Source organism: Zingiber officinale, chromosome 2A, assembly GCF_018446385.1.
Source record: "Zingiber officinale cultivar Zhangliang chromosome 2A, Zo_v1.1, whole genome shotgun sequence".
Taxonomy (NCBI): domain Eukaryota; kingdom Viridiplantae; phylum Streptophyta; class Magnoliopsida; order Zingiberales; family Zingiberaceae; genus Zingiber; species Zingiber officinale.
Genome location: NC_055988.1, coordinates 26,993,403 through 27,014,794, shown reverse-complemented (window position 1 = coordinate 27,014,794; position 21,392 = coordinate 26,993,403). Strand labels below are relative to the sequence as shown.

The following is a 21,392-nucleotide window of genomic DNA, read 5'->3' as shown; positions in this document are numbered from 1 at the left end:
TGATTAAACTTATTGATGGATGTACATACCCTAACCAGAGTGGTTGTTGGAAACTACAGCACAGAACCCTAAACCCTAAGTATGTGAATCTGTGAAAGATAAATTCTAAACATGTGCAGGAGATGAGGACTACATTAAAAACTGAATACATACCTTTGGAGATAATCGAGATAGAGAAGTTTAAACATCTTCTTGTATTATTCTAAAACAGAAGTAAAGTTTAAAATAGGAAAAGAGGAAGATGATCAGTGTTGGTGTCAGGACACGGGATGATAAAAAAAACTAAATCTTAAACTTAAATGGGAGAAGAAAAGATTATCAATAGGTGAGTTTCAATGAAAATCCTAGTGTACTCGTCGTGAGCTAAGAGGAGAATAAGATGACATGTATGTAAGATTTAACTTATGAGGTTTAGACGAAGAGAGATAGATTACTTTGGACATATTAAGATATTTGTTTTTCCCAAGGAGAGAGGAAAAATATATACTTTTTCCGAACAAAGATGTCAAAATTACATGCATTCGAACTAATGAAACGTTGCCCTTTTTATTAATGGTTAAATGCTCGGATACCTTACCAAATACAAATGAAAGCAGCTATTGATTGAAGGGGTAAAATGGAAATAAGGTGGGTCTATCGAAAAGAATAAAATCTATGCGTGTCTTTTGCTCAATCAGAATATTCCCCGTAGCATGAATGGTTAGGCCACCCAGGGAAATTTTCGATTTTTTTTTAATGTTAATCTTCGGTATGTAGACCGTCAACCCTTTGAATTTAAAAAAAGGGGAAAAACTACGCCGAGTAGGAATGCATTTGGAAGATTCAAATCGTTAAATAATTAATAATGTAAAAAGGGAGGAAAAAAAAAGCTGAGATATTTATTGTCACGAGGTAAGGCATCGAACATCACGTGGAAATTAGCAAATTAGTACATTTAGGATTTAGGGAAGTGACCGTTTTCCACGATTTTGCACCGACCAATCACGCCTTTTCTCTTCACGCCTATAAATATGGGTCAGTCGAAATAAATGGAAGAGGGGAATTGAGAAAAAGGAGAGAAACAGCGTGATGCCGGAGAAGGAGAAGGAGAAGGAGAAGGAGATGGGAGAGGTGATGGAGGTGGCCTCCAGCGTTCACTTCAGCGGCCTCCGCCTCGACTCTCTCCTCCTGTCTTCGTCCGCCCCTTCATCGCCTTCGTCCGTCAAGGGATCCCTCCTCCGATCTACCGGGTATTCTGCCTTCGCGCCAACCGACGACGCGGATGCAGCTTCCCCGAGGCAGCCCTTTGTCATCGGTAACGGACGCAAATGCTAATACAAGTCGGGTGTTAGATAGATCGCTGAAATCCTTCTTCGATGAATCGTTTGGAGTTCGCCTCTTTGTGTAGGGGTTTGCGGAGGTACGGCTTCGGGGAAAACCACGGTCTGCGAGATGATCATACTGCAGCTTCGCGATCATCGTGTTGTTCTAGTGAATCAGGTAAATAAGATGATCGTTTGCCGTCTTTTTTTGATTTATGTTTCTTCTTCGGTGAAATCCAAAGAATGCTCTTTCTTTCTCACGTTGGCTCATTCTTTTGTGGGCGTGTGGAGAGAGAGATGATAAAGGAATTCTTCTGAAGTTGCATTATATGAAAATACGTGGCATTCCTGAAACGGCGTCTTGAGAACCGCAATGACAAAATGATTTGATTCTGAAAGTGTTTAATGGAACTTGCGCTATCCATTTCCTGACAAATTTTACTCCAAAAAGAACAAAAATTTCAATTCCCAGATGAATTTCCATGTTTCAGCGGTCTACAATATATGGTTTCACACTAAAACAAATTGTTAAGAGATTTCTCTAGGCTAGAAGATGCTACTAAAACTGACCCAGCATTTGTGCTGTACACAAATTTTCTTATACGTACAGTGAATTAATTATTAGATAATGTGCGAGGTTGTATTGCAATCTAGTGTGAACACATCTTTCACATTTTCTTTCTTTGAGTTTGTATGAACTTTGTTATGCTGAAAATCAAATTTGTCTCTTGTGCACCATGGATCCTCATGTATTATAAGATACATGTTCTGGCAATGTATTTCTGAACTTCTAGATTTTAATCATTGCCTTCCTTATCAGCTAATATGCTTCTGACAGGATTCATTTTATCGCGGGCTAACTGCTGAAGAATCTAAGCATGCCCAGGACTACAATTTTGATCATCCTGGTAATCATTCTATTATCCTGTGTTACTCATCACTTATTAATTGCATTGAACTTTACAGATAGCACTAAGCATAGGTATTGTTTCTACTTACTGCAATTTACAATTTCTTCAGAGTGGGTTCTAATACCTTTTTATGTGATTCTGTTTAGATGCCTTTGATACTGAAAAACTTCTAGAGTGCATGAAAAAACTAAAGAGTGGCTATTCTGTTAATGTTCCCATTTATGATTTTAAGAACCACCGGCGTTGCTCTGAAGACTTCAGGAAGGTACCTACATATTACATTAGAATGATAGTTGTTGCTACACAGGTATTAGGCTTGTTCCTAAATAAAGTGTTCAAAATTCTATGTTGCTTTACCATCATAAATAATTCCAATTGCCCATATACTAGATGTGTTATATGATGGATTGACTCCTACCACTTCCTTCCACTTTTGTAAACCTTTTCAAGCCCAAAATGTGTATTCCTTATGTGCTTGAAACCTGAATTGTTATTTGGTTTAATTTGACTTGAAACTTTGGCATCAATCTAACTCCTTTATCGTGCTTTTTCTGTAAATATATTTCAAGATTATGCATAAATTCCAACTCAAACTCTTAGCATATTATCATTTAAATGACTGTGTAATGATTTAATAGCTATTTGTTAATTTTAACATCTATTGTTTCTATATGTTCATTGGCTAGAAATATCTGGCATATTCAGGCTTGATCATTGTTTCCTAGGTAAATGCATCAGATGTCATTATTTTGGAGGGTATCCTTGTTTTTCATGATTCTCAAGTCCGTGACATGATGGACATGAAGATATTTGTTGACACAGGTATATTGTTTGTTTTTTTTTCATATTTAATTTATGCATGATGGTTGCTGCCAAATATAAGAACTTTCAGTTTTCTGATTTTTAAATTTGTTGTTATGGATCTGCAACAATTAAAAGCTTTATTTAATTCTTTAAAAGTCTCGAGCCTTAATTCATGGATCCTTCTGGTACAAATTACCTTTATCCCCTTCTTATTGAAAGTTTTATTTTATTTTATCTTTTGTGCTGCTTCTTAGTAGAATTGAAAGCATATACAATAACTATGCTTACCCATTGGGAATATGTTTATTAGAAGTTGAGGTGTCTTAATCTATGTAACTTTTTGATCATGGCTGAGTGTAGTATTCTTGCATTTATGAGAGACTTGTTCATCATAGATGAGTGTAGTATTCTTGCATTTAAGAGAGAAGGAAGCAAAAATTTAGGAACAAAGGCAATTCCTAGATATTCTAATAAAACAGTTATCTTCAACTTATAACCTTTCGTTTGTATTTCTAGTGGTTTTAAACAATCAGACATCTTTAGTTTGACTTTGAACTTCTCAAATTTTTTTAATGCTAGACAGCTACAGAAAGGATTTAAACACTGTTAACCCCTCTTTTTTGTAGAGAATTCTTTATGAGAGTCCTAGAAGCTTTGGAAGAATATCCAGACAAGTCTACATGTAATTCTCCTTGGCTAGCCTAACTAGTCAGTAGACACTATTGGGCTAAGCAGTCTTATTCGGCAGGCACAAGGATCTATATCTTTCCTGTTGTGCCTAGAAGAATTTTTTCAGAAATCTTTGTATACCTTGAACTAAGGTCCTAGCTTTTCAGGATTGGAGATCCTCTGTTATTAGTTGTTATGTGGAGTTGTTGAAAGGCACTAACTGTAGAGTTTATTGTTACTTTAATGTCTAGTGCTTATAGTTCAATGAATATCAATGTCCAAAAAAATAGGAGAACTTTGATGTGGATGTGTAACTTAACTGCGATTATTTTATTTTGACATCTAAGTTTTCTCTCTCACATCCTCAATGCCACAATTAGATGCTGATACAAGGCTTGCTAGAAGAATAAGGCGTGATACTGTTGAGAGAGGCAGAGATGTGAACTCAGTTCTTGAGCAGGTTCTTCTTATTATATGTGATTTACTTTCTTTTACCGAGGAATATACATTTTATTTGGTTACTTCTTATTGTGACACCCATATTTTCCATATTGTAATAGCATGTGAGGTTTAATACAGCTGTTGTGAGCTTTTTCCTGTAGCATGATATATCTGACGGGTTCAGTATAAATATCTCAAACACTGCAGTACACTGAAATATTTATGTCTGATTTTTACCAGTATATGACTAGCCAAACACAGTGATTCAAGGGGTTGGCTGTCTTTTTCAAGGATCAGATGTTCAAATTCATTGTTTGTTGGATATTGTTTTTGTTTATGCTAAATAGAATACTTAATATTCTGGTGAGATATTTCTACTTTATGTTGTTTCACATAATTCATGATGGTGAGATACTAGTACTACTCAACTAGTATTAAATTGTGATAATAGTTTCTGTTAATTACATGTGGAATTCAAAATATCACTCTAGACAGTGAGTTTCTATGCTTATTTCAGCTAACCTTGTGTGAGGTCTTTGCTATCAGGTTAATTTTGCTCTGAAAACTTTAAAGATTTTAACTTGTGTCTATGAGCTTATTTTAATATAGTTTTGAATATTGCAAATAGTTCTGAAGAATATTCTTTTTTTTTTTCCCTTCCTATATCAAGAGTTAAGTAAAGCTATCTGCATTTTTTCTTGGTTCCTTGTTAAAACATTAACATAGTTTCAGATGAAGAAATATGACTGTTTTTCTTGATTAGATCATCCTTTTAAACTCTTATGTTATTTAAAATATCTGTAACACTACTATTTCAGTAAAAAAAAATCATTCCCCCTGATTGCAAATATGTAGTAGTATGATATAAAATTACCTACAAGTGCAAAAGTGCTAAGAATTAATAATATAGTATTGAAATTAGGTTATATTCAACTTTGATTATGTGAATTTTATTTTATCTGAATTAATTTTTAAGTTATCTTTGGGTTACTTTAAGTTTTATATTAAATCAAATATTCTGTAAGCATTTCTATAAACTAATATGTTGTTGTTATTGGAAAAAATTATTCTGATGATATATCTTAATCAGTAGAATATTTTTTCTAGTAAAAGATTTGGTCATTAATTTATAATTTAAAAATCTTCTAAGACATCATTTGTGTGAATACCTGAAAGTATTAATTTTCTTAATCGTTTGAAAAATTAATGATAATTTTGGAACTTAGAATTTAGCACAATTTTTTTACAAGTTCAAAATTCATATAAAATAGACATGAGGAATAATATTACATATGACTTAATTTCTGAAACAGAAGTGATTAATAACTTGATGTGTTTGGTATCAATTTTAGGGAAAGAGGCATGGTTACTAAATTTGCACTTGGTTATGATAGCAACAGTTGGCGCCACATAAATGAAATCAAAGTAGTACTATAACATAGTTCTTGACTTTCACTCATTTCTTATTAAATTAATAATTATAATCATTGATGAATGTTATTAAAATATTTGTAACTTCATATTGCCATATTGCACGATTTCTTATTTCATTTTCATAGTTTGCAATCTAAGCTTGAAATACAAACTTGAATTGAAATCTGACAATTGGAATATGTTTATTGTGTCCATCAAAACCATTATCTCGAGGTAATAAACTCTCGGAGCTTTACTACTAGAACCAGAACCTGCAAAATCAAAGTATTTAATTATGTGTATTTGTTCATGGTTTTAGTGCTATTGTGAGCCTTTTCTACTCTGGCTTAAAATGATGCAGACTTTGCTTTATTAATCAGCTTATGATCTAATATAATGCAATATTTGCATATGCTCATTGGTTTGCAGTACCGGAAGTTTGTTAAGCCTTCGTTTGATGATTTTGTTCTACCATCAAAGAAATATGCTGATGTCATTATACCACGTGGAGGTGATAATGCTGTTGCAATAGATCTCATTGTACAGCACATCCGAACAAAGCTTGGTCTACATGATTTGTGCAAAATCTATTCTAAAGTATTTGTTATTCAGTCAACATTCCAGGTGACACTCTCAAAGATTGCATAAATTTTATATAAGCTAAATGCACTCCATTTTACATCCTGCTATGTTTAAGAAAATTGATCGCCCAGTGTTTTCAATACTCATGTCAACAGATACGAGGAATGCATACACTTATTCGTGATAAGGACATAGAAACACCTGATTTTGTCTTCTACTCAGATCGGCTAATAAGACTGGTATCTTGTTAGGGACATAGAATCACCTTTATAGCTATGGATCATCAGAGCTGTAATGACAATTTTTTCTAAATTAACAGTAATAACTTCTCTTTGTTCTGACACAAAATAGTATTCCAGGTTGTCGAGCATGGTCTTGGTCATTTGCCATTTACTGAGAAGCAAGTGATCACACCAACAGGTGCCTTGTTGTCTTGTATATGTTGCTTGTGTTGAATAAAAATAATATGTTATTTGCCAATGAAAATTGAGTTCAGTCCTAGTGGGATAGAATCATTAGTGGGATAGAATCATTAGATTAAATCAATGCCGCCTGATATGCCGCATAACAAGATGCCTAAAAAGGGGATTTGTAGTAAAATGGATACGGTTTCATTAACTCATAGGAACTTAGAAAGTTTCATTTATAGGATGAAGCAGCATATTCCTATATTTGAGTTTAGAAGACTTACATTTTATCCACTCCTATATTATTTTTCCATATGTTGTTCATATTTGTTTTCATCTTGCTACTGTGCGCTTCACCTCATGTTTCTTTCTTTATTTATTTTTTATCCTAATTGTATTTAACAAAATTTTGGATTGAATGCTGTTGATTGCTACAATGAATCCAAATGGGGAAACCTCTTTTGGTTGTACAAAATTTATTAGTGTATCAAAGACCCTTATGTTTCATCAGTCCATACCTCATCCTTGGCCAGAGAGGTTTCTTGTTCTTGGTTTGCAGCTGCAAGTTACTCTGCAGTGGCAGATAATTGGAGAATGTTCAGATTGCTAAAGGTGGTCCTTACAAATGTATAGTAGTAATGCCGTCTTAGTTATCAACATCGTGATTGCATGAATAGGCTAAAACATGCATTAAGTTGGGCTGCAGATTAAACTAAAAAGTTTCAAGATATGTTGATACATGAAAATCAGCTATATATTATGCAGTTTAGTTGGGCTTATCTTGAACTTTCTATGTCTGGGGTCCTACATCTGTTACTGGCTGATGATGACAGCTTTGTCACTGGGTATAGGAAATCCTAGATCATGCCTTATGGTTTAGATCAACTATAAAACTATGATGATAACCTATGAGGGGTTTAGTTGAAGGGTTAGGATTCTTTCCTATTGATAAATCTGCAAGATATGTAAAATGGCACATGTATGTAGTTATGCAAACAGCACATTGACAAATCCAGAGTTGAAATTTTGGATGGCTATTTTGTTCTTGATTTAAAATTTGTTTGAACTCTCAATTTTGGTCTTTTTGTTTTTTGGGCTAGGATCCGTGTACACAGGAGTTAACTTCAGCAAGAAACTTTGTGGAGTGTCTATTGTGCGAAGGTGAGACTTGATTCAGGTATTGCTTATTTTTTAAGAATGCATATTACTTGCATTACTTCAGCAAAGGACTAGCATTTCTTAATTTAATTACCAAAAGACCAATCTTTTTAATAATCAGTTTTTCATGTTCCCATGTCAGTTTGTCATCCATTATCATTATGGCTGACAGAGCATCTCTTGTTCATGCCTTACCTACCTAATTGTTTTGGCTCCTTTTGCCTGAATCATAATTGTTCTTATATAAGCTGAAATTTAAGGAAGTGCAGGGTGTAGTTTTGACAAATATGATATTCAGAATGAACACCTCTGTGTATTGAGCTTCAACTTTCTTCGTTGGTTGCAGTGGTGAAAGCATGGAGAATGCACTGCGGGCATGTTGCAAAGGAGTAAAGATTGGTAAAATTCTCATCCATCGTGATGGAGACAATGGAAAACAGGTAGGAATTCTGAGATTTGATCCTTACTCTACTTGGCTTTACTTAAACGTATATGTATTTCTGTTAATGTTGTAGGATGTGTTGATATGTTAACTCGTGCGTCTTATTTGGTTCTTTTTCTTTCAGCTAATATATGAGAAGCTTCCAAAGGACATTCATGACCGTCATGTGCTACTTTTAGATCCTGTTCTTGCTACAGGTCGGTATAGTGTGTTCCTGTACACCTCACCTTCGCTCTAGAAAAACCAAAAATGACTGAACTTGAACGATGTATTTTGTTCGAGGAATTATTAGGCATGTGATTACCATTGACTAGTAGTTAGGAAGTATAATTAACACATTTGCTCCTCTTTCTGGGGTTTGACTGTTCAATCTCTCAGACCGTTTATTTGTCCCTGATGCAACTTAAATTCTCAGGTAATTCAGCAAGCCAAGCCATAGAACTCCTCATACAGAAAGGAGTTCCCGAGAAACAAATAATTTTCCTCAACCTGATATCGGTGAGAACTTCATTTTGTGTTCTTGCAGGGTTAGATTTTGATCTTAATGGATTCTGTCTATGCAGGCACCTGAGGGAATTCACTGCATCTGCAAACGATTTCCTTCGTTGAAGATCGTCACCTCTGAGATTGATGCTTCTCTAAACGAAGATTATCGAGTTATTCCAGGGTTAGGCGAGTTTGGCGATCGCTATTTTGGCACTGACAGATGAATAGATCCACATACGATTCTTTTTGCTTCATTTTGATAGAAGTGCATAATTTATTTATTATTTTTTCTATGAGCAATTCATTTTTCAATGTAGACAATGCTACAACAGACAGTTACATATTCCTGTTTTTTGAAATCTATTCTTATTTGTGTTTTATATGATTACAGAGAAATTTTAATGTGCATTTATTTTATTTTTAAAATTAGTTAGATTCTATTTAACTCTGTCTTGTGCTAATCAACTCAATCTTGTCTTGAACTGTTAGATTCTATCACTGGTTACATTTATAGTTGTTAATTACTTGGGTTAATCTAATTAATGCTTTACTAAGTTGGATAAAAATGAAAGGAGTGCTCTTTTGTTTTTTTTTATTCAACTTGAGTTGCACAAGCTGATTGGGCGGATTGACCTGTTACGTAAGTTGGTTTGGTCCAGTTAGATGGACTTGTCAATTTGGTTGACTTGAGCATGTTGGTTGGTCTCTTTACACAAGTTTATTGGCTTATCTGTCTAGTTGGGTTAGTCAGATGAGACAGTCTAGGCCACTCCATCAATTCAATCAATTTGGGCTAGCCAAGTGTGTCAATTATGCTAGATAGGTTGATCCATGAATAACATAAGGTACATGCATAACTTGTGTGGCGGTCCCTTTGGCGGAAAGAAACATGATATCTTTCGAACTAATTCATATTCACATTTGTTATCTAAGAAATGTAGAGAAATAATGGTTTTTTTAATCTATGTATTTAGCTATTCGAACCGATTAATCTTAGAGATGATTGATCTGGACTTATAAAAATTTTCTATCGGCTACTAAGGTAAACACTCACAGAGATTTATTCAAATAGTCAACCTTCTTAGACTTATCATTTCACTATAAAAAAATTCTTATAATACATCATAACTTAAATTTATATCTTAGATATTTATTTAACTATGCAGAGGGACTAATCGTCTGCCATAGCCAGGGGCAAATAGTGGTTCTAATCGACTAGATGTGTATTAGTCAATTGGGGAGTTGATTGGATGTGATTTATTGGCAAATAGAAGGCCCGTATATTAGGGTTTTAATTGTAGTCAATGGATGAATCTTAATTTCACTCTACTTGTCAACCAATTAGACAGGGTCCAACAATTCAATTGGTGAGTCTATTAAATAAAAAGCTAGTGACATCAAATAGCTATTCGTGCATTATACAGTTAGTTAAAAGATAACAGGTTTATTATAATAGGATAAGAATTAAATTTTAGTGGATACATGACCATCGAAAAAACTCCTCTTACTTTATCTATTTGACAGTCGACTACAAATTAATTTCATGATTTACCTCCCTTTATATAACATGAGAACGAGTTATGAGGACACCTGAGATGAGAATAATCATCTTTGCTACAATACGACAGAAATTCAATTCGCACCATTGAGTGATGGCGTCAAGGTTTTTCACTTGCTTTCTTTTCGTGGCGTGGATGACTCTACAAAGAATAACATGGGTCAAAAGGGTTTGCCAGTGTTGGATAGGGTGGACCCATTAGAGGGTGGCGCAAATTAAAATTGTGATCTTCTTGTGCTATTTACTTAGCAAGGACACACACATTAATTAAGCAGAAATAAATAACATAAAAAATTAAATGAGACAAGAAGAGTTACTTGATTTTCAACTAGGAAGATTACTAATCTAAGGTAAAATCAAGCGCACTAAAGACTCCTTTGACAATGTCAAGGCAGAGAAGTCCCTTACACAAATTGAAAGCACGATTAGAAAGAATGCAATTAGAAATGACAGTACATAGTATGTTATAAAGGTTTTGAACTCAAGAGTGTGTTGTAAATATTCCAAGCTCAAGAGCTCTATTTATAGATTAATAGTAAAAAATGACTATTGTACTGACGTGGCAATTAGAGGTGCCTCGAATCAATCTGAGGCACCTCAATTCCATATAAGACGCATCGGGTCTAATAGAGGTGCCTCAGTTTTGCTTAGGTTTTACCCTCTTCTCCAACGTTTGGTCGATCTGGCGACTCTAGAGGTGCCTCGGTTCATCGGAGACGCCTTGGGTGTGTTGACATGGAATTTCGCTCTTATCCACATCGCAACGTCTCCTTGACATCAGAAGTGCCTTCTATTGATCGAATGTGCTTGGTTACTGTTCATCCTGTTGGCGCAGCGGAGGCCGGCAAGAGGGGGAGAATTACTTGAAATCAGAGTTAGATATATCTCTTACTTTTGCTTAGCAAGGATGCACAATTAAATTAAGCAAATATAAACAATTAACATTAAAGAAAAACAACTTAAAAAGAGTAGGAAAAAATGGCCAGAGATTACTTGGTTACAACTTAGGTGATTATTTAATTCAAGGCGTTGACAAGCTCACTAAAAACTCCTTCGTTGAAGGTGAAGAAACCTTTTACATATTTTGACAGCTCAGAAAAAACTAGGAAAATTAATATAGAAGTTGTTCTTCAAGTTGTGTTCCATTCCTAACTCCAGGGGCTTTTTATAACCACTTGGGATGATGTTACTGTTGGTTTTCGTCGCTCGGAGGTGTCTCTAAGGAGGTCCAAGGCGCCTCTAGGAAGATAAGCATTATCCACTGAAGATAAAACTTTATCTTCTTCCAATGGTAGCCTAACGACCATTGAAGGAGCTTCCAACAAGCTTGAGGACGCCTTTTATGAAGGCTTAAGAGTGCCTCCAAAAAGGTTGGAGGCTCCTTCTATACAAAAGGAGCGAGGGCACCTCCAATCTTGTTGGAGTTGCCTTCCACAAGGCAGATCAACCTCCAAATTGATCTTCTTTGCATGGGTGATGCTATGATTATCCAGAGTTGAGGTCACCCAAACCCAACTCTGATCTTCTTCTCGAACAGACTTCCTCCTCCATTTCTTATCCATCGGATATGTTGCGCATGTCCTTATCATCCGTCGGTGTACTCTTCCGCAGCTTCTCGTCCCTTGGACGCACCAAGCCCGTCAACTCGCTTCCCGTGCCATCCTTCTAGTCTACTGCATCTTCCGCTCAACTTCTTAAGTTCCTAAGTTCTTGCACACTTATACACAAGGATTAACTTAACCAGATTGATCACATTAAAATCAACCTGGGTACTTATAATCTCCCTTTTTTGATGTGCATCAATTCAAGTTAAGTTAGGATTAAACCAACATAAAATAATTTAACTAATTAAATGAAAATTGAAATAGAAAAATTTACAATTAAGTACAAGGATAAATTGGGAAAAAATTATCCTACCTCCCCCTTAACTTAACTTAATCCAATCTTTCTTCCTTATCACATCAAAAAATTAGAAAAAACTTGTAAGCAATTCGAGCCGCAAAAACCATTTTTTGCGTTGCGGAAACCCCGAAGCTAGCCACGGATCCGTGTGAAGATAAATAAAAATTCATGTACATGTTTGTCTACACTAGATCTATCTTAGATCTACATGAAAGAAGTGTTACCCTTGTAACGATGTCCTTCGCTTATCCCGCTCGTCCAAATGGTTGTCGGATCTCGTAGAGTGTCAAGTGTACACTCCTCTACACGTATCCACACGGACAAAAGGTGGAGAAAAACCACTTAGAGTGTGCTAGCACCCTTGAGAGGTTTCGGCAGTGGAGGAGAGGGAGAGAAGAAGAAGAGAGGAGGAAGAAGAAGCCTTGAATTCACACCCTTGAATTCCCTTAATGTGGCCGACCACTCTTGAGAGGTTTTAAACCTCCATGTAATACTAAGAGTCATGACTCTTGGTCTCCCTCATGAGGTGGCACACAATGATGTAGCCTTGATGGTGTAGAACATCATCATTGGCCGACCCATGCCAAGTCACAATGAAGTGGCATTTCGTCAAGTCAAACTTGACCCTTCATCTTCCCTCTCAAGTCAAGTCAAACTTGACCTCTTATCTCCTATGGTTGATCAAATCTAACCTTTGATTCAAATCAATTTAATTTAATGAATCTCTATTCATTGAATTAAATTGACTCAATGAATCATAGTCTAAATTAGACTCATTCGACACATGAATCAAATTGAATCCAACTCAATTAGTCTAATTTGGATTACTCTTAATCCAATTTGGTTCATCATATGAACATAATCCTCTTAGTCCATCATATGAACCTAATCTCCATCTAACTGTCCTTTGTGTGTGACCCTATAGGTTCTTGTAACGTTGGTAATGCTCCTAAATCCATTTAAAAACATAAGTAATGAGCGGTATCTAGCAACACATCATTACTACCCAAGTTACAAGAATATTGAGATCCAACATCACCATTGTGACTACTAATTGTGACTCTCACAATATGTGACAATGTCCTTCAATCCTTGACATCTAGATTGATCAATTGAGGCATAGACCGTGTCATCCTCTAATCAATCTATGTCTTGAACTCCAAGTAGACTCACTCTAATCAAATAAGCTCAATATCTCATATTGACTTATTTGGGCATGACCATGTACTTAGTGGTCTCACTCTATCAAGAATCATGATATCACCCTTGTCATATAGGAGGGATAGATCTCATCTACATCACTCACATCCCTCCGTATAATTTGTTACATACCCAGTAATCGCCTTTATAGTCCACTCATTTACGGGTGGCGTTTGACGAAGCCAAAGTATGCAACTCCTTATATAGGGAACCATGGTGACTTCAGGTCCAAGGACTGATAGTCATACTAATAGTTGTTGATACAGTCTGACCTGGCTGTTGTTTTGATGTTGACACTGATTTAAGTTTGCATCAGATATTAATTAAACTCAGAATGGCTACTGATCGAGGTTGATCAGTTGGGAGGGAAAGTCCTGGTGAGTGAAGCCAGGCAAGGGAAATCCAGATGGGTCAAGCTTGACCAGACATCTGGTGGAAAGTCCAAGCAGGGAGCTTGGCACGGGAAAAGTCCAAGTATGGTGACTTGGCACGGAATGGTCAGAGAGGGCTCGGTAGCTCGTTCTCTGGACCGGACGAAGTCGGAGAGGGCTCGGTAGCTCGTTCTCCGGATTAGGTCGGAGAGGGCTCGGTAGCTTGTTCTCTGGACCGGACGAAGTCGGAGAGGGCTCGGTAGCTCATTCTCCGGACTAGGTCAGAGAGGGCTCGGTAGCTCGTTCTTTGGACCGGACGAAGTCAGAGAGAGCTCGGTAGCTCATTCTCAGGACCAATCCTAGTATCACATAGGCGTTGGATCGGTCAACAGACCGATCCAGTGAGATTTTGATTGCCTGATCGGTGCACAGACCGATCTGATGAAACTAGGTTTGCTGATCGGTCTGGTGACCGATCAGGAAACACTCAGTAGCCTACTGAGTGTAATCTGATCAGTCTGTAGACCGATCAGGAGATGATGTCGCGAGAAGGAAAAAGGCAGGGGATCGGTCTGTGGACCGATCCATATGCACTCTGATCGGTCTGTAGGACCGATCAGGCCATATCCTGATCGGTCTTGGGACCGATCAGGTGACGATCTTAGGAGTGCGAGGAACCGCACTCATTAAGCCCTGATCAGTCTGCAGACCGATCAGGCCATACCCTGATCGATCTTCACGACCGATCAGACATCAATTCAAAGGTGTTGATCGGTCCGCTGACCGATCCACCACACTGTCTGCACACACTGTCAGGTTCTGCTGGTTTCTGATTCGTTTGAACTAATCAACTTCTGCTATGAGCTTTATGTGGTGCAGGTTGCAGGTTCCATTCCAGTGCTTAATTTCAAATTAAGCCTCATCAAAGGAATAAGACAGAGCTTACTTTCTTCTGTGTATCACTGCGATGAGGGAAGATTGAGCATCAACGGATACTAATGCTAACAGACTGCAATCTCTGTTCGCGATCAGCTTGACTCCTGTGGGTTGGTTGGAGCTCAGAAGACACCAGCAAGACCAAGGATGGTATTGGTGTGAGTTCAGAGAACTAGCTGAGGAGGAAGAGTGATTGGCGATGCTTGTGTTTACAGCAGAGATTCGACGCAGAGTTTCTGCAGCAAAAGAGCAGAGGCATAAGAAGAGAGACGAGGAAGCAAGGAATAGAGCTCTCGGTTGATTGTGTGAAATAAGCTGTGCTGTGCTTTGTGCTTGAAGAGAGGTTGTATTCTTGTGTTCCTGCTTGTACTTATTCTTCGCTGATTGTGGCTGTGAGTTTCCTTTGATCATTTCACTTGAGCCACTACTGTAAGTCTTGTGCTTAATTTCTTACTGCTGTTAAAGACTTTGTGGAGAGGTTACTCCACCGAGAAGGAGAATCCTTTAACCGGATAGCTTCCGGGGTGTGATCTACCGGAAGATCAAGGGATCGTCCACCTTACGGACACGCCGAGGAATAGGGGCAAGTTATTCCCGAACCTCGTAAATCTCTGAGTTAGTGTGCTGTGTTCTCTCTTTGTTTTGGTTTTCTAATTCCGCTGTGCTAACAAAGTTCTTGAAGAAATTTGTGTTTAGTATTTTTCAAAGAGGCTATTCACCCCCCCCCCCCCCCCCCCTCTAGCCATCTAAGATCCTAACAATAGTCACATGAGAAAGTATATGACACTCATATAACGATCCATGATACTTTCTCATGGCGGGTCATTCAGTATACATTCTCCAATGTATACCCATGTGTTAACTTGATATCTAATATCCATGACTTGTGAGATCAAGTAATCGAGTTGACCTACATGCTAGTCTCATCGCATTAACATTGTCCCTGAATGTTAATACTTGACTAGGAATGATTATGAGTAGTGTTCTCTATATTATCTCATTATCAATTCAACCAATCGATTGATATAGATAAGAACCTTCTACTCAAGGACGCTATTATACTTAGTTATTTGACATAAATACAAGTAAGTATAATAACCATAAACAAATGCCTTATAGATATATATAGGAATATGATACATCGAGTCTATCCAACAATCATCACATGATCGGCTCTAGGGCTCTCACTAACAATCTCCCACTAGCACTAGTGCCAATTAGGGTAGGCTCTAACACCCAATGACCTAGTGTGACCATCATGCTTTCTCTGTGCCAAAACCTTGGTCAAGGGATCAGCGACGTTAGCCTCTGTGGGTACTCTGCAAATCTTCACATCTCCTCTATCGATGATCTTTCGAATGAGATAGAAGCACCGTAGTATGTGTTTGGTCCACTGGTGTGAGCGAGGTTCCTTAGCCTGCGTAATTGCTCCATTGTTGTCACAATAGAGCTCTATAGGATATGCTATGCTAGGAACCACCCCAAGCTCAATAATGAACTTGCGAATCCAAATTGCCTCCTTTGTTGCTTCTGATGCAGCAATATACTGTGTCTTGCTTCGAACTCTTCCAGCTCACAGCACCACCATTCAAGCAAAACACGAACCCAGACTGTGATCTATAATCATCCTGGTCAGTTTGAAAGCTGGCATCACTGTAACCCTTTACAACTAGCTCGCCATCCCAGACTGCGATCTATAAACATCCTGGTCAGTTTGGAAGCTGACATCATTGTAACCCTTTACAGCTAGCTCGCCATCGCCTCCAAATATCAAGAAATATTCTTTAGTCCTTCTCAAGTATTTAAGAATATTCTTGACTGCTATCCAGTGACGTTCACCTAGATCTGACTGGTATTTGCTCATCATGCTCAAAGCATACAAAACATCAGGACGAGTACATAGCATGGCGTACATGATAGATCCTATGGCTGAAGCATAAGAGATCTTATCCATACAGTCTCTCTCCTCTCTAGAAGAGAGATTTTGAGTCTTCAAAAGACTCACACCATGTGACATCGGCAGAAATCCTTTCTTGGAATTCTGCATGGCAAACCGTAGTAATACCGTGTCAATATATATACTTTAACTTAGGCCAGACAATCTCTTAGATCTATCTCTATAGATCTTTATGCCTAGAATACAGGTTGCTTCACCCAATTCCTTCATTGAGAAACAATTCTCCAGCCAAGTCTTTACAGACTGCAGCAAAGGGATGTCATTTCCAATGAGTAGTATGTCATCCACATACAATACAAGGAAGACAACTGTGTTCCCAACAACCTTCTTGTAGACACAGAGTTCATCTTCATTCTTGATGAAACCAAACTGTTTGGTCGCATCATCGAATCGAAGATTCCAGCTCCGAGAAGCTTGCTTTAGTCCATAAATGGACTTATGCAGCTTGCATACTCTGCCAGTATGCAGTAGATCTACAAAACCCTCAGGTTGTGTCATGTACACATCCTTGAGCAAGTTTCCATTCAGAAACGTAGTTTTGACATCCATCTGTCAGATCTCATAATCATGGTATGCTGCAATAGCAAGCATGATCCGAATGGACTTAAACATCGCTACTGGAAAAAAAGTTTCATCATAGTCAATACCATGAATTTGCTTGAAACCTTTAGCTACCAAACGACCCTTATAGGTAATAAGTCCATCCATGTCAGTCTTTCTCTTAAAAACCCACTTACACCCAATGGGTTTAACGCCTTCAGGTGGATCAACCAAAGTCCATACTTGGTTGGTGTACATGGATTCCATCTCGGATCTGATGGCCTCTAGCCATTTCTCAGAATCTAGTCTCATCACAGTTTCCTGATAGGAGGTAGGCTCATTCTCAATGAGCATAACGTCGTCATGGTCAGACAAGAGAAAAGAGTATCTCTCAGGCTGACGACGTATCCTGTCAGACCTGCGAAGAGGTAGGTTTACTTGAACTGGTTGTTGTTGCTCAACTCCTTGTGCAACAATCTTATCACCCACAACATTTTGCGGTTCTAGTTCAACTTCCATCAAGGCTTCAGTGTTATGGTCCATATCTTGAACTTCTTCAAGATCGAACATACTCCCACTAGTTTTTCTAGAAACAAAGTCCTTTTCTAGAAATACCCCAGTCTTAGCCCCAAACATTTTGTGGTGACTAGGAATGTAGAAGTAATATCCCTTCATTTCCTTGGGATATCCTATACAATAGTACTTATCGGATTTGGGTCCTAGTTTGTCCGAGACTTGACGTCGAACGTAAGCCTCACAACCCCAAATCCTCATAAAAGATATCTGGGCATCTCTCCCAGTCCATATCCTATATGGTATCTTTATCATAGCTTTGGATGGAACACGGTTAACTGTAAAGGCTGCTGTGTCTAGAGCATATCCCCAAAAAGATATAGGAAGATCTGTGTGACTCACCATAGATCGTACCATATCTAATAGGGTACGATTCCTCTTTTCGGATACACCATTTCACTGTGGTGTTTCAGGAGGAGTGAGTTGGGATAGAATCCCACACTCAGCTAGATAGTCACGAAACTCATGGCTAAGGTATTCACCACCTCGATCTGATCGAAGTATTTTAATACTCTTGCCTAGCTGGTTTTGTACTTCATTCTTGAATTCTTTGAATTTTTCAAAGGATTGTGACTTATATGTTATCAGATACACATAACAATATCTACTGAAGTTATCAGTAAATGTAATGAAGTACCTATAACCACCTCTGGCAGTGACATTGAAAGAGTCGCATATATCACTATGTATAAGTCCTAACAAGTCAGTTGCTCTTTCGCTGTATCCACTAAAGGGAGTCTTGGTCATCTTGCCCAATAGGCATGACTCGCATGTCTTATATGATTCAAAATCAAATGAGTCCAGCAAACCATCTTTATGGAGCCGGGATAAGCGATTCTCATTTATATGACCTAAGCGACAATACTAGAGATAGGTTCGGTTCATTTTATTCGACTTGAACCTTTTGGTACTTATGTTATAGATGGGGTTCTCTAAGTCTAGAATATAGAGTATGTTCATCAGAGGTGCACTACTGTAACGACCCACCTTCTACTGACTGAGCTGTAAGGCCGGGGTTACATTATGCTAAACTACTCTGTAACTATTAATGTTGCATGATGTGCGGAAAACTGAAACTAATTAAAATCTCACTCTGCTAGTCACTATTAAAAATCTGTAACTTATGTTCGAAATACCTTTTCTTTGTGGTACATATACTAAAGAATGGAATATAAACTCTCCCTATGGTCAAGGAACTGAAATCAGAGATTTCCAGCCAAAGTCAGGCTTTCCCAATCGATTGAGTTAGGACTCAATCGATTGAAAAGTCTTCAATCGATTCAGGGATCAATTCAACGTGCTTCTGTGCACGGAAGAAACTTCTGGATCGATTGGTTGGTCGATCCAGCATAGTCAATCGATCCAATGGTCGATTCAGTAGCGTTCTGTACGCGGGGAGTTCTCCCAATCGATCGGCTGATCGATTGAGAAACCTCACTCGATCAGCTAATCGATTCAGCAGCTCTCTGTACGCGGAAGTTGCGTTTCAATCGATCGGCTGATCGATCAAGGACTTCTTAATCGATCAGCTGATCGACTCAGCTGCTCTCTGTTCGTGGGGAATTACCTCCCAATCGATCGGCTGATCGATTGAGGACTCCTCAATCGATCGGCTGATCGATTGGGTTTCTGATTTCACTGAAATCCCACACGAACTCATACAGAACTTTCAGAATTCAACTAAAACATAAAATAATACCACTAGGCATGTTATTACTCATACCTTGCTAACTAATATCAGGACAATTAGCAGTCTAAGCATGACATAATACATAGTTTCACAATTCATGATACTTAGCATCCTAAAAATGCAGAAAAGCAACAACATAAGGAAGAACTAAGTTTTTAAATTTGCTAGTTCCCAAAAATCTTTATTCCAGGTTCCTTCTCACACACATCTTAACGCATTGCCCTCCAGCCTCCGCTAATCCATCTTCCCTTTACCTTTATCTGCAGTATAAGGAAAAAGGAAACTATAAGCTTGAGAGCTTAGTAAGAACCATCTACCTCACAAAACATGCATTCGATGAAATCATGCTTTTAAAAGATGCTATGCTGATATACATGATGAGAATCATACTAAAATATTAAAACATGGCATATTGACACATAAGTCATGGCAATCAACTACTAAACATAAATTGTTTGTTGTATCAACAAGAAAACTAAACTGATACATAAGCTAAGCTAAAACTTATGTTAGTATGAGGCTGTATTCACATAACTAATTTGTGAAGTTTTGAAAGCTATTTTCATAATAGATAAAAATAATAATCATACTGTTGTTGGGACCGACATCTGTACTTGCTATGCGCGCATCCCTAGCTAGACCCGAGGTAGCTAGTCCCAAATCCAGTAGGGTTTACTGGTGCACCTTGCACTAACAAATCTAACTTATAATTTTAATCAGAAATTAATTTAAATTTAATTCATAATTAATATTAAACATAAACTTAATTACTTAAACCTAAATTTAAAATTAATAATAAACTTAAACAAACTTAAACTTATTTAACCTAATAACTCTAACTTAAATAATTAAGTTTACTCAATAATTATAACTTAAATCCAATTTCAATTAACTCAAACTTAATTGAAAATTCAGTGAAAATAATTCTTGAGATAAATCTAATTAGCACCAAACAAATTTAATTAAATTACATTGTTAGAAATTTAATTGTTAAAAATGATAACATGTATGTTTGGACTATAAGGAACAATTAATCTTGCATAAATATTGCATTTTATACGATTTAATTGTTTAATTAAGCTTGATATTTTCTTTCAAGATTCATGGTTCGAAAATTTTATTCTTACCTTCAAATGTTTTGAAAAAAGAAATATGTTTTAGAAAAACTCCATTTAAAACTAGTATCTTCAGGTACACCAAATATTTTGAGTACTTAGAAAATAATTTTGAAATATTCTATCATTCTAAATGTTTTCAAGACACTAAAATTTGAAAATATCTGTTAAAGTGTGCTTTTCAATAATCATCTTTTGGAAAAGTTTTTCAAAATGCCTATTTTTGAATTTAAAGTAGATTATTTTCAAAAATATTAAATATGTTTGAAAAATGAGTATGTTAAGGGGGAGAAATTTCAAAGTTAAAGTAAAATATTTTCAAAAATTATTTTTTAAAAAAATATGTAGATTTTCAAAAGATACTTTCAAAATCTGAGGGAGAGTTTTAATTTAGGGGGAGCATGTTTGAAAATTCTTTCCTTTGAAAGTATCATGTTTGAAAATTCTATACTTTGCAAATTCTATACTTTCAAAAATTCCATTGAAAATCTATTTTTAAATTCAAATATATTTGAAAATTTCCTTGAAACCCTAGTTTTCAAGTTTCAAAATAATTTGACAATTTTTTTGGGAAAATTCATAACTTCACATATTTTTGAAAGTCCATTTAAAAAACTTGCCTTTTAAACTTCAAAATGTTTTGTACTTGACAAATAATTTTTAACAAAACCATTATATGTATTTGAAATTTTCTAAGTGTTATTTAAAAATAGTTCCACATACTTCTAATTGCATGGAAATATTTTTTCCTAACTACTTGATAATGTATTTTCACTCCCAGTTGGTTTTTGATGTATGTAAAAGGGAGAGAGAATAGGTTAAAATTTTCAAAAAAAAAAAATAAGCATTTTCAAAAATTTCAAGGATATTAACTTCAAGGGGAGAGGTTAAGTTAAGGGGGAGCTTTTGTAAAAATTTTTGAAAATTGTTTACTTA

The 21,392-nt window shown here is 36.7% G+C and overlaps 1 protein-coding gene across 1 annotated transcript; it reads left to right on the top strand.

The window, feature by feature from the left end:
* The first annotated feature begins 1,034 nt into the window (after window positions 1–1,034).
* LOC122040974 (uridine kinase-like protein 1, chloroplastic) lies at window positions 1,035–9,022 on the top strand. The gene is made up of 14 exons (XM_042600472.1): window positions 1,035–1,294; window positions 1,388–1,479; window positions 2,140–2,209; window positions 2,359–2,477; window positions 2,938–3,034; window positions 4,066–4,145; window positions 5,969–6,163; window positions 6,277–6,360; window positions 6,481–6,541; window positions 7,629–7,689; window positions 8,033–8,126; window positions 8,253–8,325; window positions 8,544–8,626; window positions 8,692–9,022. Exons 1-14 carry the CDS (start codon window positions 1,069–1,071, stop codon window positions 8,836–8,838), a joined length of 1,482 nt encoding a protein of 493 aa, XP_042456406.1. The 5' UTR covers window positions 1,035–1,068; the 3' UTR covers window positions 8,839–9,022.
* Window positions 9,023–21,392: the final 12,370 nt, after the last annotated feature.